Raw genomic sequence first — 18,355 nt, 5'->3', positions numbered from 1 at the left:
TCGGATGCTGTAAGCATCCCCCGCCGGGTTACCCCGGCGGGGGGCATCGCCAGAAAAATCTGGCGATGCCCCATAGAAGCCAATGGGCTTCTATCGCAACCCTCCGCCGCCCCGCGCAGACCCCCCGCTGCCCCGCATCGCCCCCTCCTCCCTCACCTGTGTCGGGGCAGCACAGCGCAGTGCTGCCCGGACCTGTGACCTCCTCCCGGCACTGATCCTGTTCCGGGTGCAGGGAGGAGGAGAGCCCGGCGCAGCAGCAGCAGCGCCGGGTGTGGGAGGGAGGGGAGAGCTGCCGGGACCTGCTGGGACCCGGCCACTCTCACCGCAAAGGACAGCTCTTAACGCAAGAGCTGTCCTTTGCCTTAATTATCGCATATGTTACAGCATATGCGATAATTAAATATGCGATGGGTGGCAAAGGGGGGCGGAGATTCTTAGAGAATCTCCCCCTGGATCACATCCCAAGTACCGGACAAGCTGTGGTCTAAGGGAAAGATGAACACTGGCAAGCTGAACATATAACCTGTCCAACTGTGATTAAAGCCAGGAACAGTACCAGTATCCGTAAAGCAATATCCACTGAATCCTGATCAAAGAGCCGCCATCACCAAACAACTACAAGCTTATCTACAGTCCGGCATCCTTGTTCAATGTAGATCCCCATGGTCCACTCCTTTGTTTCCAGTGAAAAAAAGAAATGTAACCGGTTTTGAAGAGACCCAATACAGAATGATTCATGATCTCAGGGAGGTCAACAAGAGACTGTTATACCCCTTTCAGACAGAAAAAAAGACCCAGGAATTTCCCTGCTCTTGCCGTGTCGACCCGGGTTTTTCTTCTGTCTGAAAGGGTCAACACGGGTCTAAAGTTACGGGACTTCGACCTAGGTATTTACCTGGGTTTTTCCCGGGTCTGTATTCCAAAAACCCGGGTCGCCGGCTGTCTGAAAGGAAACGACCCGGGTTTTAGGGATTATTACACATTGTTAGGCACTGATTGGCTCTCCTGGTGAGGTGCTGGCTGATTGGTTGTGAGGATAGGCTTCTATGATTGGCTTGGAGGGCATGGCAATGGAGCTGGCCTCTGAGGTCATTAGGGAGCTGAAAAAAGGATAGCATGGCCCACTGGTAGAAGCAAGAGGTGAGAGCTTCTGGCAGTGAGAGGGGAGGAGGATATCGGCAAACAGATGACTGGGACAGTCAAAGATGCCACAGTGTACTCAAACATTGCAAATATACTGACAGCCATGTGAGGTAACATGTACCTTCCAGTATATAAAAACAATAAAACTTGTTTAAAACATATCCTTGTGTCATGCCATGGTTAATGCAATGCAGTGAGCAGTCACCACCCACTTTTCATGATCTCATCTCTGTGTGCCTTTCTTATGACACACAGAGTTTTGCAGGAAAAATCCGGCTTCTGTGTGAAAGGGGTCGACACGGGAAATACCCGGGTTTTTGCTCCTGTGTGAAAGGGAGTCAGCCCCTTGCTGCCTAGTTGTACCCGGGTTTTTGTATCCGGGAAATACCTGGGTTTTGGGGATTTTTCTGTCTGAAAGGGGTATAAATTAATGCCCCTTTCCCACTGCAGCCTTAAAACGGTATTTTGCCGATTTTTGAGGGCAAAATACCGTTTAAGGCTGCAGTGGGAAAGCGCCAGAGTTGAAATACCGTTTAAAGTTAAACGGTATTTCAACCCGTTTTCAGAGCAGGGTTTTACACGGTAATCTAATGTTTAAGAGGCAATGGGAATGCATCTTAAACGGTAGAGATGATGGCTGATTTTTTCAGCCATCATCTCCGTGTGTGTACGCTGCCGGGCTGAAAGATTAACCACTTTCAGCCCGGCGGTACGCCCCGCTGCCACCCCCCGCCCCCCCCTCCTGTCATACTCACTTGTCCACGCTGCCCCGCTGTGTCCGGCTGGCTGCTGCTGCGGCTGGATGCCGTTAGCGACGCTGGCCGGGTCCGGCCACATGCCCCGCCTCCCTCCGTCCTGCTCCACACGGAGCAGCACTGGCCACCAATGTTTTATTTTGTAAGCCAGTAATATATAGATTGCTGGCACATGCCAGCAATCTATATATTTCTGGAACCACTGGGCACCAATGAGAATCCTAAGCCAGTAATATATAGATTGCTGGCACATGCCAGCAATCTATATATTTCTGGAACCACTGGGCACCAATGAGAATACTAAGCCAGTAATATATAGATTGCTGGCACATGCCAGCAATCTATATATTTCTGGAACCACTGGGCACCAATGAGAATCCTAAGCCAGTAATATATAGATTGCTGGCACATGCCAGCAATCTATATATTTCTGGAACCACTGGGCACCAATGAGAATCCTAAGCCAGTAATATATAGATTGCTGGCACATGCCAGCAATCTATATATTTCTGGAACCACTGGGCACCAATGAGACTCCTAAGCCAGTAATATATAGATTGCTGGCACATGCCAGCAATCTATTTATTACAGGCACCACTGGGCACCAATGATTTAGTTATTAGGCAGTAATATATACATAGCTGGCACTGGCCAGCAATGTATATTTTACTGTCCACCATGGGTTAAATTGAGCCGACACATAGCACAAATGTTGACGGCTGCGGGATTTGTATGCACCACTGGCCCCTCCCCCTCCTTTTATTATGTGAAAACAACTGTAGGTGTGCACCTTTTTAACCCTGAAAAGCCCATTAAAGTCACAGGCACTCATTTGTGCTGTAAAAACGTTTTGAAGAGCTAAAACGTTTTACCTGCAATGGGAATGGTACTTAAATGGCATTTAAAACTGTAATCTGCTGCAGTGGGAATGCTAAATATCGTTTAAGATTACCTGTAACTTAAAACGGGTCTGCAGTGGGAAAGCAGCATAATTGTCCCATTGTGCCTAATCCACACACCTTGCTGAATCAGATCCCACCATCAGGGGCCTGGTTCATGGTGATCGATCTGGCGAATGCATATTTCTCCATACCCATCACAAAAGACTCTCAAGAACTGCTTTTACACATGATGGCAAACAATACTGCTGGACAAGATTGCCTCAAGGGGGCGCCACTAGCCCCAGTGACTACTCTGAAGCCATGTCACTGGTTCTCCAGGCTTGGAGACCCTTTTTCTCAGAAGAAACTCATCTTATCCAGTATGTCGATGACCTCTTGTTAACTACAACAACTCAAGACAAATGCCAGCAAGAAACCGTGTCCCTGCTCAAGTTCCTGGAAGAACAAGACTGCAGGGCTTCAAAAGATAAACTACAGCTCTGTAAACAAAAGGTGGTCTTCCTTGGACACTGTATCTCTCAAGGCATCAAACACCTGACAGAAGACAGGAAGAAGCTAATACTACAAGCTAAGATACCAAAGACTGTGAAACAAGTCAGGTCATTCCTAGGCCTGGTGGGCTACTGCAGGGACTAGATAACTCTTGCATCAGTTTACATGTAAACACTATACAATGCAATCAAAACAGACGGTCCACATCCAACAGATGAAGACATGGCTTAAGCAGTTCAGCAACTAAAGTTGGCCATTGCCTCTTCACCTGCCCTAGGCCTACCAGACTATTCTAAACCTTTTACCTTTATATATATGCAGATCTGCACTAATCAGATCAATATCTCATCTGGATCTCATGCAGATTGTACAAGTGTGTACACACCATTAGTCCAGTAGGACCTCTAGCATTGGTCTCCTCCAAGGCAGCACCCATTTTTCCGGGGCCATTTTCAGCAGATTCCATGCAGATGGTGAGACACAAGGATTCTGCTCCGGCTTCCCAGGCCACTGCTTGTGCTGTGGTGCCTTAGTCATACCACTGTATCCATAGGCCATAGAGGTTCCCTATTACATAGCACGGCCTGGAGATCTCATCACTCACTCCCTTGTTCTCTATGTACTGGCGAATCAGGGGGGGGGGGTGTCCTCAGAGATCTATTGCAGAAATCCATTGGCTCTAAGTGCAGGACGGGGCCTTTGTGACTGCGGCAGAGTGAGGGAACTTACTGGTTGGAGTAGAGCGGCAGACAAGCCCAGGCAAGGAAGGATCCGGCGGGAGAGGCCTCGCTCACTGCGCACAGCCTCAGCACCAGCATCGACTCGTATGGGAGAGTCATCACAGGGACAGGGAACACGATCCTGAAACACAGGGTATATTATCACACATTATACAGAACTTCTACCACCCGGGACCTCGAGGTAGTGGACAGCCAGAGGCCATGATGTGTGGTCTGAGCTATGGGTCCTTAGCTAGGGGGAGGTGTGAGGTTCGGGCTATCTGTGCCTCATCTAGGGAGAAGTGTGAGGTCCGGGCTGTCGGTGCCTCACCTAGGGGGAGGTGTGAGGTTCGGGCTATCTGTGCCTTATCTAGGGTGAGACATGAGGTCCGGGCAGTCGGTGCCTCATCTAGGGGGAAGTGTGAGGTTCAGGCTATCGGTGCCTCATCTAGGGGGAGGTGTGAGGTTTTTTGGGCTATCTGTGCCTCATCTAGGGTGAGAAATGAGGTCCGGGCTGTCGGTGCCTTATCTAGAGGGAAGTGTGAGATTCGGGCTATCAGTGCCTCATCTAGGGGAAGGTCTGAGGTCTGAGCTATTGGTGCCTCATCTAGGGGGAGGTCTGAGCTATCGGTGCCTCATCTAGGGGGAGGTGTGATGTCTGAGCTATCGGTGCCTCATCTAGGGGGAGGTGTGAGGTTCGGGCTATCGGTGCCTAATCTAGGGTGAGACATGAGGTCCAGGCTTTCTGTGCCTCATCTAGGGGGAGGTGTGAGGTTTGGGCTATCTGTGCCTCATCTAGGGTGAGAAATGAGGCAGGGCTGTCGGTGCCTTATCTAGAGGGAAGTGTGAGGTTCGGGCTATCAGTGCCTCATCTAGGGGAAGGTCTGAGGTCTGAGCTATTGGTGCCTCATCTAGGGGGAGGTCTGAGCTATCGGTGCCTTATCTAGGGGGAGGTGTGATGTCTGAGCTATCGGTGCCTCATGTAAGGGGAGGTGCGAGGTCTGAGCTATCAGTGCCTCATCTAGGGGGAGGTGTGAGGTCTGAGCTATCGGTGCCTCATGTAGGGGGAGGTGTGAGGTCTGAGCTATCAGTGCCTCATCTAGGGGGAGGTGTGTGGTCCGAGCTATCAGTGCCTCATCTAGGGGGAGGTGTGGTGTCTGAGCTATCGGTGCCTCCTCTAGGGGGAGGTGTGAGGTCTGAGCTATCGGTGCCTCATCTATGGGGAGGTGTGAGGTTCAGGCTATTAGTGCCTCATCTAGGGGAAGGTGCGTGGTCCGAACTATCGGTGACTGATCTAGGGGGAGGTGTGGTGTCTGAGCTATCGGTGCCTCCTCTAGGGGGAGGTGTGAGGTCTGAGCTATCGGTGCCTCATCTAGGGGGAGGTGTGAGGTTCAGGCTATTAGTGCCTCATCTAGGGGAAGGTGTGTGGTCAGAGCTATCGGTGCCTCATCTAGAGGGAGGTGTGATGTCTGAGCTATTGGTGCCTCATCTAGGGGGAGGTGTGAGGTCTGAGCTATTGGTGCCTCATCTAGGGGGAAGTGTGAGGTTCGAGCTATCAGTGACTCATCTAGGAGGAGGTGTGAGGTCTGAGCTATTGGTGCCTCATCTAGGGGGAGGTGTGAGGTCTGAGCTATTGGTGCCTCATCTAGGGGGAGGTGTGAGGTCTGAGCTATCAGTGACTCATCTAGGGGGAGGTGTGATGTCTGAGCTATTGGTGCCTCATCTAGGGGAAGGTGTGAGGTTCGGGCTATCGGTGCCTCATTTAGGGGAAGGTGTGTGGTCCGAGCTATCAGTGCCTCATCTAGGGGGAGGTGTGATGTCTGAGCTATCGGTGCCTCCTCTAGGGTGAGGTGTGAGGTCTGAGTTATCGGTGCCTCATCTATGGGGAGGTGTGAGGTTCAGGCTACCAGTGCCTCATCTAGGGGGAGGTGCGATGTCTGAGCTATCGGTGCCTCATCTAGGGGGAGGTGTGAGGTCTGAGCTATTGGTGCCTCATCTAGGGGGAAGTGTGAGGTTCGGGCTATCGGTGCCTCATCTAGGGGAAGGTGTGAGGTCTGAGTTATCGGTGCCTCATCTAGGGGGAGGTGTGGTGTCTGAGCTATCGGTGCCTCCTCTAGGGGGAGGTGTGAGGTCTGAGCTATCGGTGACTCATCTATGGGGAGGTGTGAGGTCTGAGCTATTGGTGCCTCATCTAGGGGGAGGTGTGAGGTCTGAGCTATCGGTGCCTGATCTAGGGGGAGGTGTGAGGTTCGGGCTGTCGGTGCCTCATATAGAGGCATATGGAGCAAGCATACTAAGCAGCATCCAATCAGCATCCGGCAATCAGTGTATGGTATGTACTAGACAAATCATATTTAGAATCTTCTCTTTGCATGGCGCCATACTGTACTTCTCCCCCGGAGACTCAGTTCTGCTGACAAACACGCGCGCACACACACACACACACACACACACACACACACACACACACACACGGGCTTAGCCTCTGCATACTACAGGCACAAGCAAGCATTGATAGAGCTGAAATACTCTGTGCCAACATGAATAATATAATCAGTGTGTTACTCTATTATTTATTTATTACGTTTCTAATATAGCGCAGATAACCCTATACAATAAAGGGCTAATGCTGCGCCTCACCTCTATGGGGGGAATTCAATTGTTGACCCATACAGATAGCACAGCTGTCAGCATTGGCATTACAATTATGTAGTTAGCAGCTCTGCAATCTCTGCCTTGGTGGCACCTTGTGCGGGCTGCACCCCCATTGTGATGACACAGCCTTGCACAAGCTCCTGTTAAACAGAGTTTATAGTACCAGGAATATCCTAATTATATCCCTCCCCCAGTTATCCCTCCATATTAAGGTCTATGTAATAGAATAATCAAAACATTTTAGATTTAATTTTGGATAATCTGAGACAGGTCAAACTGAGGGCTGATTCCAAGAGCTTACATTTCATTCCAAACAGCCATTGGGAAGAAAGACTTTGCAGCTGGCACATTTCTGGTTTTCGCTTCGGGACAGATCTTCCTCCCGGCGTAAGTCACAAAGCAGGAGAGGCAGAAAACGCTGTCGCTGAAACCACAAGAGGTAGCCATTGTTATACATTACATGGGCACACTAAGTACACACTTGTTTCAGTGATAAGGTTATTACTGTCTACCCCATCTGTGTCACCCCTGTCTGTTTAACCATTGCCTTTAGAATATAAGCTCTCACGAGCAGGGCCCTCTCCACTCATCTTTGATGGCACCAAATCCTGCTGTTCTCTTCCCCTGATACTTATGTCAGTGCCGCCTGCTGATGCAGCTATGGTTATGTGCCCTGTACTTGTCCTCTATTGTATACACCTGTAAATCACTGTATCCTGGGTTATATACCCTGTAATAGGGTGCTGTGGATCCCTTGTTCTCCGCCCCCTGATACTTATGTCAGTGTCGCCTGCTGATGCAGCTATGGTTATGTGCCCTGTACTTGTCCTCTATTGTATACAGCTGTAAGTCACTGTCTCCTGGGTTATATACTCTGTAATAGGGTGCTGTGGATCCCTTGTTCTCTGCCCCCTGATACTTATGTCAGTGTCCCCTGCTGATGCAGCTATGGTTATGTGCCCTGTACTTGTCCTCTATTGTATTCAGCTGTAAGTCACTGTCTCCTGGGTTATATACTCTGTAATAGGGTGCTGTGGATCCCTTGTTCTCTGCCCCCTGATACTTATGTCAGTGTCCCCTGCTGATGCAGCTATGGTTATGTGCCCTGTACTTGTCCTCTATTGTATACACCTGTAAATCACTGTATCCTGGGTTATATACCCTGTAATAGGGTGCTGCGGATCCCTTGTTCTCTGCCCCCTGATACTTATGTCAGTGTCCCCTGCTGATGCAGCTATGGTTATGTGCCCTGTACTTGTCCTCTATTGTATACACCTGTAAATCACTGTATCCTGGGTTATATACTGTGTAATAGGGCGCTGCGGATCCCTTGTTCTCTGCCCCCTGATACTTATGTCAGTGCCGCCTGCTGATACAGCTATGGTTATATACCTTGTACTTGTCCTCTATTGTATACAGCTGTAAGTCACTGTCTCCTGGGTTATGTACTATGTAATAGGGTGCTGTGGATCCCTTGTTCTCCGCCCCCTGATACTTATGTCAGTGTCCCCTGCTGATGCAGCTATGGTTATGTGCCCTGTACTTGTCCTCTATTGTATACACCTGTAAATCACTGTATCCTGGGTTATATACTGTGTAATAGGGCGCTGCGGATCCCTTGTTCTCTGCCCCCTGATACTTATGTCAGTGCCGCCTGCTGATACAGCTATGGTTATATACCTTGTACTTGTCCTCTATTGTATACAGCTGTAAGTCACTGTCTCCTGGGTTATGTACTATGTAATAGGGTGCTGTGGATCCCTTGTTCTCTGCCCCCTGATACTTATTTCAGTGTCCTCTGCTGATGCAGCTATGGTTATGTGCCCTGTACTTGTCCTCTATTGTATACAGCTGTAAGTCACTGTCTCCTGGGTTATATACTCTGTAATAGGGTGCTGTGGATCCCTTGTTCTCTGCCCCCTGATACTTATGTCAGTGTCCCCTGCTGATGCAGCTATGGTTATGTGTCCTGTACTTGTCCTCTATTGTATACAGCTGTTAGTCACTGTCTCCTGGGTTATGTACTATGTAATAGGGTGCTGCGGATCCCTTGTTCTCTGCCCCCTGATACTTATGTCAGTGCCCTCTGCTAATGCAGCTATGGTTATATGCCCTGTACTTGTCCTCTATTGTATTCAGCTGTAAGTCACTGTCTCCTGGGTTATATACTCTGTAATAGGGCACTGCGGATCCCTTGTTCTCTGCCCCCCTGATACTTATGTCAGTGTCCCCTGCTGATGCAGCTATGGTTATGTGTCCTGTACTTGTCCTCTATTGTATTCAGCTGTAAGTCACTGTCTCCTGGGTTATGTACTCTGTAATAAGGCACTGCGGATCCCTTGTTCTCTGTCCCCCTGATACTTATGTCAGTGTCATCTGCTGATGCAGCTATGGTTATGTGCCCTGGACTTGTCCTCTATTGTATTCAGCTGTAAGTCACTGTCTCCTGGGTTATGTACTCTGCAATAGGGCACTGCGGATCCCTTGTTCTCTGTCCCCCTGATACTTATGTCAGTGTCCTCTGCTGATGCAGCTATGGTTATGTGCCCTGTACCTGTCCTCTATTGTATACAGCTGTAAATCACTGTCTCCTGGGTTATATACTCTGTAATAGGGTGCTGTGGATCCCTTGTTCTCTGCCCCCTGATACTTATGTCAGTGTCCCCTGCTGATGCAGCTATGGTTATGTGTCCTGTACTTGTCCTCTATTGTATACAGCTGTTAGTCACTGTCTCCTGGGTTATGTACTATGTAATAGGGTGCTGTGGATCCCTTGTTCTCTGCCCCCTGATACTTATGTCAGTGCCCTCTGCTGATGCAGCTATGGTTATATACCCTGTACTTGTCCTCTATTGTATTCAGCTGTAAGTCACTGTCTCCTGGGTTATATACTCTGTAATAGGGCACTGCGGATCCCTTGTTCTCTGCCCCCTGATACTTATGTCAGTGTCCCCTGCTGATGCAGCTATGGTTATGTGCCCTGTACTTGTCCTCTATTGTATTCAGCTGTAAGTCACTGTCTCCTGGGTTATGTACTCTGTAATAAGGCACTGCGGATCCCTTGTTCTCTGTCCCCCTGATACTTATGTCAGTGTCATCTGCTGATGCAGCTATGGTTATGTGCCCTGGACTTGTCCTCTATTGTATTCAGCTGTAAGTCACTGTCTCCTGGGTTATGTACTCTGTAATAGGGTGCTGCGGATCCCTTGTTCTCTGCCCCCTGATACTTATGTCAGTGTCCTCTGCTGATGCAGCTATGGTTATGTGCCCTGTACCTGTCCTCTATTGTATACAGCTGTAAATCACTGTCTCCTGGGTTATATACTGTGTAATAGGGTGCTGCGGATCCCTTGTTCTCTGCCCCCTGATACTTATGTCAGTGTCCTCTGCTGATACAGCTGTGGTTATGTGCCCTGTACTTGTCCTCTATTGTATTCAGCTGTAAGTCACTGTCTCCAGGGTTATATACTCTGTAATAGGGCGCTGCGGATCCCTTGTTCTCTGCCCCCTGATACTTATGTCAGTGTCCCCTGCTGATGCAGATATGGTTATATACCTTGCAATTGTCCTCTATTGTATACAGCTGTAAGTCACTGTCTCCTGGGTTATATAGTCTGTAATAGGACGCTGTGGATCCCTTGTTCTCTGCCCCCTGATACTTATGTCAGTGCCCTCTGCTGATGCAGCTATGGTTATGTGTCCTGTACCTGTCCTCTATTGTATACAGCTGTAAGTCACTGTCTCCTGGGTTATATGCTCTATAATAGGGTCCTACAGATCCCTTGTTCTCTGCCCCCTGATACTTATGTCAGTGTCCCCTGCTGATGCAGCTATGGTTATGTGCCCTGTACTTGTCCTCTATAGTATAAAGCTGTCAGTCACTGTCACCTGGGTTATGTATTCTGTAATAGGACGCTGTGGATCCCTTGTTCTCTGCCCCCTGATACTTATGTCAGTGCCGCCTGCTGATGCAGCTATGGTTATGTGTCCTGTACTTGTCCTCTATTGTATTCAGCTGTAAGTCACTGTCTCCTGGGTTATATACTGTGTAATAGGGCGCTGCGGATCCCTTGTTCTCTGCCCCCTGATACTTATGTCAGTGCTGCCTGCTGATGCAGCTATGGTTATATACCCTGTACTAGTCCTCTATTGTATACACCTGTAAGTCACTGTCTCCTGGGTTATATACTGTGTAATAGGGTGCTGCGGATCCCTTGTTCTCTGCCCTGATACTTATGTCAGTGCCCTCTGCTGATGCAGCTATGGTTATATGCCCTGTACTTGTCCTCTATTGTATACAGCTGTAAGTCACTGTCTCCTGGGTTATATACTGTGTAATAGGGTTCTGCGGATCCCTTGTTCTCTGTCCCCCTGATACTTATGTCAGTGCTGCCTGCTGATGCAGCTATGGTTATATACCCTGTACTAGTCCTCTATTGTATACACCTGTAAGTCACTGTCTCCTGGGTTATATACTGTGTAATAGGGTGCTGCGGATCCCTTGTTCTCTGCCCTGATACTTATGTCAGTGCCCTCTGCTGATGCAGCTATGGTTATGTGCCCTGTACTTGTCCTCTATTGTATACAGCTGTAGGTCACTGTCTCCTGGGTTATATACTGTGTAATAGGGTGCTGCGGATCCCTTGTTCTCTACCCCTGATACTTATGTCAGTGCCCTCTGCTGATGCAGCTATGGTTATATGCCCTGTACTTGTCCTCTATTGTATACAGCTGTAAGTCACTGTCTCCTGGGTTATATACTCTGTAATAGGGTGCTGCGGATCCCTTGTTCTCTGCCCTGATACTTATGTCAGTGCTGCCTGCTGATGCAGCTATGGTTATATACCCTGTACTAGTCCTCTATTGTATACAGCTGTAAGTCACTGTCTCCTGGGTTATATACTGTGTAATAGGGCGCTGCGGATCCCTTGTTCTCTGCCCCCTGATACTTATGTCAGTGCCGCCTGCTGATACAGCTATGGTATAGGTTTTTTTACCCGAATGTCGACACAGTCGACATGGACACAGGTTAAAGCACACTGCATCCCCTCGCATGGCTCTCTGCGCTCGGCACACTATTTTGTTCTCCCACCACGCCCTACTGGATGGTAGGGCATGAAATACCGCCTGTCGGTACATGTCGGCTCAGACAAAAAAAAACATGTCGAGCTTTTGACTGTCGACCTAATGACCCTTTCAACCTAACCCATGTCGACCTAGACACATGTCGACCTAAATGCATGTCGTGCTAATGACTGTCTAACAACTTGCTGGTGACCCAATGACCATATCCCGTCCCCACGCAGGTTAGTCCCAATGCATTACCGTCCTGGCCCAGCACCTAAGCGGTCACCAGCATCATACTACACTGTCACATATGGACCTGGAGAACACGGAAGCACCTATGGGGTGAGTTCTGGGCCCAGTCCTGTGGCATTAACCCCTGTGTTGCTGACTGTTTATGCTATGTGAATAATGGATATTTATGTCTGTAATTGAGCTCAGCCCTAATTATCATCGTTAGTCAAATCTTCTAAATAAAAAGCTGCGGAGAACGGCGGCAAATTATCCCAACAATCTTCAGGAAGTCATTCAGCTCAGTCTGCCAATTGTCAGCGACGCGGAAATGGAGGAAATAAGAGAAACTCAGCAATAGATGAAAATAATAATTATTAATCTGGAAGAGATCTGGTGGCGCGATGTGCGCCGCCGGCATACTGTGCCAGATCGGTTACAGGGAATAATCCCCCGAGGATGGGTATCGTACTGCTGGCTGCACCACAGTATACAGCATCTATGGTAACGCCCCAATCATATGTTTTCCTGATCACCTCTACAACGCAAATGGTGCCCATCGCCAGGAACAGAAATCCACCCTAGAGCTTTAGCTGGTGGGGGCATGCAGGAGCAGATGTACTAAGCCATGGAGCGGATGAAGTACCAACTAACCAGCTCCTAACTGTCACCATACCTGCCTACTTTTTACAACTCGGTGGGATGAGGCTACATGTTGGGGACGGGACAAGGCTGATGTCACCAAGCCCGCCCCCATGATAACCAGCCGCATTAATTTGCGGGTCCATGGATCGGGGTAGGGGCTGATTTGCATTGTTCTAGCCCCGCTGTGGCCCCCTTCCCGGTCCCCTTCCCATGGAGGGAAGGTAAGTATGACTGCCACTCTACAAACACAGCCTGTAAGATGGCAGCTAAGAGCTGATGGGCTGGTACCTTATCTCTCTCCAAGAGTTAGTACATAGACCCACAGAGCAGTGTGCGGACCCTGTACCTCACCCCATTATCCTTGGTCCTTACGCTGTAGGATGAATCCTCCTCCCAATCACTGATTACAAACCTCCTTATATTAGTCCCGAACAATCATCAGTATTGTGATGTAATAGGGTGTACGCGGAATCTGACCTGGTCGCCCATCCCTCCGGCAGGTTATGCGCTGCGTAAAGGTGGAAGCTCAGGTATGGCTGCGTACTGGTCGGGGGGGCGGTCACACTGCTAAATACAGCCTGGAAATCCGTCCGGAAACTTCTGCTGTAAATGTTTATAAGCTGAGAGATGGCTCTGGAAACTTCTGTCACCGCACTCTGCACAGGGGCTATAGGGGAGAGAACATATATTATATATACACACACCATACAGTACTGTCACTCCACTCTGCACAGGGGCTATAGGGGAGAGAACATGTATTACATATACACACACCATACAGTACTGTTACTCCACTCTGCACAGGGGCTATAGGGGAGAGAACATGTATTACATATACACACACCATATAGTACTGTCACTCCACTCTGCACAGGGGCTATAGGGGAGAGAACATATATTATATGTACACACCATACAGTACTGTCACTGCACTCTGCATAGGGGCTATAGGGGATAGAACATGTATTATATATACACACACCATACAGTACTGTCACTGCACTCTGCACAGGGGCTATAGGGGGGAGAACATGTATTATATATACACACACCATACAGTACTGTCACTGCACTCTGCACAGGGGCTATAGGGCAGAGAACATGTATTATATATTTACACACCATACAGTACTGCCACTGCACTCTGCACAGGGGCTATAGGGGGGAGAACATGTATTATATATACACACACCATACAGTACTGTCACTGCACTCTGCACAGGGGCTATAGGGGGGAGAACATGTATTATATATACACACACACACCATACAGTGCTGTCACTGCACTCTGCACAGGGGCTATAGGGCAGAGAACATGTATTATATATTTACACACCATACAGTACTGTCACTGCACTCTGCACAGGGGCTATAGGGGAGAGAACATGTATTATATATATACACACCATACAGTACTGTCACTGCACAGGGGCTATACGGGGGGAGAACATATATTATATATACACACCATACAGTACTGTCACTGCACTCTGCACAGGGGCTATAGGGCAGAGAACATGTATTATATATTTACACACCATACAGTACTGTCACTGCACTCTGCACAGGGGCTATAGGGGGGAGAACATGTATTAAATATACACACACCATACAGTACTGTCACTGCACTCTGCACAGGGGCTATAGGGGGGAGAACATGTATTATATATACACACACACACACACACACACACACCATACAGTACTGTCACTTCACTCTGCACAGGGGCTATAGGGGGGAGAACATGTATTATATATACACACACCATACAGTACTGTCACTGCACTCTGCACAAGGGCTATAGGGGAGAGAACATGTATTACATATACACACACCATATAGTACTGTCACTCCACTCTGCACAGGGGCTATAGGGGAGAGAACATATATTATATATACACACACACCATACAGTACTGTCACTGCACTCTGCATAGGGGCTATAGGGGATAGAACATGTATTATATATACACACACCATACAGTACTGTCACTCCACTCTGCACAGGTGCTATAAGGCAGAGAACATGTATTACATATACACACACCAAACAGTACTGTCACTGCACTCTGCATAGGGGCTATAGGGGATAGAACATGTATTATATATACACACACCATACAGTACTGCCACTGCACTCTGTACAGGGGCTATAGGGGGGAGAACATATATTATATATACACACACACACACCATACAGTACTGTCACTGCACTCTGCAAACGGGCTATAGGGGAGAGAACATGTATTATATATACACACACACACACACCATACAGTACTGTCAGTGCACTCTGTACAGGAGCTATAGGGCAGAGAACATGTATTACATATACACACCATACAGTACTGTCACTGCACTCTGCACAGGGGCTATAGCGCAGAGAACATGTATTATATATATATACACACCATACAGTACTGTCACTGCACTCTGCACAGGGGCTATAGGGGGGGAGAACATATATTATATACACACACCATACAGTACTGTCACTGCACTCTGCACAGGGGCTATAGAGGAGAGAACATGTATTATATATATATATACACACACACACCATACAGTACTGTCACTGCACTCTGCACAGGGGCTATAGGGGAGAGAAAATGTATTATATATACACACACACCATACAGTACTGTCACTGCACTCTGCACAGGGGCTATAGGGGGGAGAACATGTATTATATATACACACACACACACACACACACACCATACAGTACTGTCACTGCACTCTGCACATGGGCTATAGGGGGGAGAACATGTATTATATATATACACACACACACACACACACACACACACACACACCATACAGTACTGTCACTGCACTCTGCACAGGGGCTATAGGGGAGAGAACATGTATTATATATACACACACCATACAGTACTGTCACTGCACTCTGCACAGGGGCTATAGGGGGGAGAACATGTATTACATATACACACCAAACAGTACTGTCACTGCACTCTGCACAGGGGCTATAGGGGATAGAACATGTATTATATATACACACACCATACAGTACTGTCACTCCACTCTGCACAGGGGCTTTAGGGGGGAGAACATGTATTATATAATAGGTGATTCATTGTGCCCTCCGGGCACTCTTCACACCGGGCAGTGTTGTTGGCAGACCTGCAGCTCCAGTGGGGGGGGGTGCAGGCAGACCCGCTGCTCATGCGGGGGGGTGCGCTCAGACCCGCTGACCCGGGGGGGGGGGGGGAAGGGGCAGTTCATGTTGGCTGTGGAGTGTGGTGTATAATGGTGGATGGTGGGTGGTGCTGTAGCCCTGGCTGGGGGTGGTGTTTTCCAAGGGGGTGGGGATGTGTATAAAGCAAGTCTATCCCTAGGGGGGGCGGGTTTGTGTATGCTGCCGGTGCAAACAACGGAATGGGATTATTCGTCAGACTGCATTTAAGTCTACAAGCATTAGGTCTACACCATTAGGTCGACTTGCATTTAGGTCGACCGGACTGAAGGTTGACATGGGTTAGGTCGACAGGGTCATTAGGTCAACAGGGTAATTAGGTCGACAGGTGTTAGGTCGACAGGGTCATTAGGTCGACAGATATAAGGTCAACAGGGTCATTAGGTTGACAGTGAAAAAGTGGACATGGCTGCACTCGCCATGCTTCGGGTACGCTCGGCACACTAATGTATTCTCCCACCACGCCCTAGTCTAGTAGATGGTAAGGCCTGAAATACTGCCTGTCGGCACATGTCAACTCATAAAACAGTCAAATGACCCCATGTCGACCTTTTGCCTGTCGACCTAAGTCATGTTGACCTTCAGTCATGTCGACCTTAATGCAGCTCGACCTAGTGGTGTAGACCTAATGCTTGTAGACCTAAATGATGTAGACAATATGACCATATCCCCAAACAATGTTCTATTTTTGTGCAATTGTTCTACAAAAGTGTCGGCTAAGTCTGATGCGTTTGCACATTTGTGAGCACAGCAAATAAGCCCCACAGCGTCTAACAGATGTCAGTGCAATAAGCGCATTGTACTTACAGCAAGTGTTTGGCGAGTGCGTCCAGCTCTGCGGGGGAATCAGAAAACCTCAGTTAATCATTTGGAAAAACTTCCAGCAACTGAACTTACAGAAACATATCTGGCAATATAAACAATTAAATTGTTAAGGAACTCAATGTAAAAATATCATCATTGGGTTTAAGTTATGTATTTAAAAAAAAAACTGTTAAAAATCATGTAATTAGGACTTTTTTGTTCCTATATTGATCTCAAAACCATTTATTTCTAGTACAGTAATTTCCAGTCAATGGGCGTTCTCTCTGCAGCGGTCCTCTGTAGAAGGTTTGCTATATGTCCACTGAGGAACAATCACCAGGCTGGGCGTTCTCTCTGCACCGGTCCTCTGTAGAAGGTTTGCTGTATGTCCACCTGAGGAACAATCACCAGGCTGGGTGTTCTCTCTGCGCCGGTCCTCTGTAGAAGGTTTGCTATGTGTCCACTGAGGAACAATCACCAGGCCGGGCGTTCTCTCTGCACCGGTCCTCTGTAGAAGGTTTGCTGTATGTCCACCTGAGGAACAATCACCAGGCTGGGTGTTCTCTCTGCGCCGGTCCTCTGTAGAAGGTTTGCTATGTGTCCACTGAGGAACAATCACCAGGCCGGGCGTTCTCTCTGCACCGGTCCTCTGTAGAAGGTTTGCTGTATGTCCACCTGAGGAACAATCACCAGGCTGGGTGTTCTCTCTGCGCCGGTCCTCTGTAGAAGGTTTGCTATGTGTCCACTGAGGAACAATCACCAGGCCGGGCGTTCTCTCTGCACCGGTCCTCTGTAGGAGGTTTGTTATACAGTATGTCCACCTGAGGAACAATCACCAGGCTGGGTGTTCTCTCTGCGCCGGTCCTCTGTAGAAGGTTTGCTATATGTCCACTGAGGAACAATCACCAGGCCGGGCGTTCTCTCTGCACCGGTCCTCTGTAGGAGGTTTGCTATATGTCCACCTGAGGAACAGTCACCAGGCTGGGTGTTCTCTCTGCACCGGTCCTCTGTAGAAGGTTTGCTATATGTCCACCTGAGGAACAATCACCAGTCTGGGTGTTCTCTCTGCACCGGTCCTCTGTAAAAGGTTTCTATATGTCCACCTGAGGAACAGTCACCAGGCTGGGTGTTCTCTCTGCACCGGTCCTCTGTAGAAGGTTTGCTATATTTGCACCTGCAGAACAATCACCAGGCCGGGCTTTCTCTCTGCATCGGTCCTCTGTAGAAGGTTTGCTATACAGTATGTCCACCTGAGGAACAATCACCAGACTGGGCGTTCTCTCTGCACCGGTCCTCTGTAGTAGGTTTGCTATATGTCCACTGAGGAACAATCACCAGGCTGGGTGTTCTCTCTGCATCGGTCATCTGTAGAAGGTTTGCTATATATCCACCTGAGGAACAATCACCAGGCTGGGCGTTCTCTCTGCATCGGTCTTCTGTAGAAGGTTTGCTATATGTCCACTGAGGAACAATCACCAGGCTGGGTGTTCTCTCTGCACCGGTCCTCTGTAGAAGGTTTGCTATATGTCCACCTGAGGAACAATCGCCAGGCCGGGCTTTCTCTCTGCACCGATCCTCTGTAGAAGGTTTGCTATATGTCCACTGAGGAACAATCACCAGGGTGGGCGTTCTCTCTGCACCGGTCATCTGTAGAAGGTTTGCTATGTGTCCACTGAGGAACAATCACCAGGCTGGGTGTTCTCTCTGCACCGGTCCTCTGTAGAAGG

At 48.7% G+C, this 18,355-nt stretch overlaps 1 protein-coding gene across 1 annotated transcript in view; it reads right to left on the bottom strand.

The window, feature by feature from the left end:
- The window catches only part of PIK3C2G (phosphatidylinositol-4-phosphate 3-kinase catalytic subunit type 2 gamma), a 154,169-nt gene that overhangs the window by 121,275 nt on the left and 14,539 nt on the right, over positions 1-18,355 (bottom strand). Inside the window, exons 4-7 of the mRNA XM_083180727.1 lie at positions 16,632-16,659; positions 13,084-13,273; positions 6,968-7,090; positions 4,022-4,153 (exon numbers count right to left, since the gene is read on the bottom strand). Of these exons, the coding sequence (XP_083036853.1) occupies positions 4,022-4,153; positions 6,968-7,090; positions 13,084-13,273; positions 16,632-16,659 (473 nt within the window). The remainder of the gene's footprint in view (positions 1-4,021; positions 4,154-6,967; positions 7,091-13,083; positions 13,274-16,631; positions 16,660-18,355) is intronic.

This window comes from Crinia signifera, chromosome 4 (assembly GCF_055691185.1).
Source record: "Crinia signifera chromosome 4, ASM5569118v1, whole genome shotgun sequence".
Taxonomy (NCBI): Eukaryota; Metazoa; Chordata; class Amphibia; order Anura; family Myobatrachidae; genus Crinia; species Crinia signifera.
The sequence above is the reverse complement of the archived record's forward strand: the minus strand, read 5'-3'. Positions and strand labels throughout refer to the sequence as shown.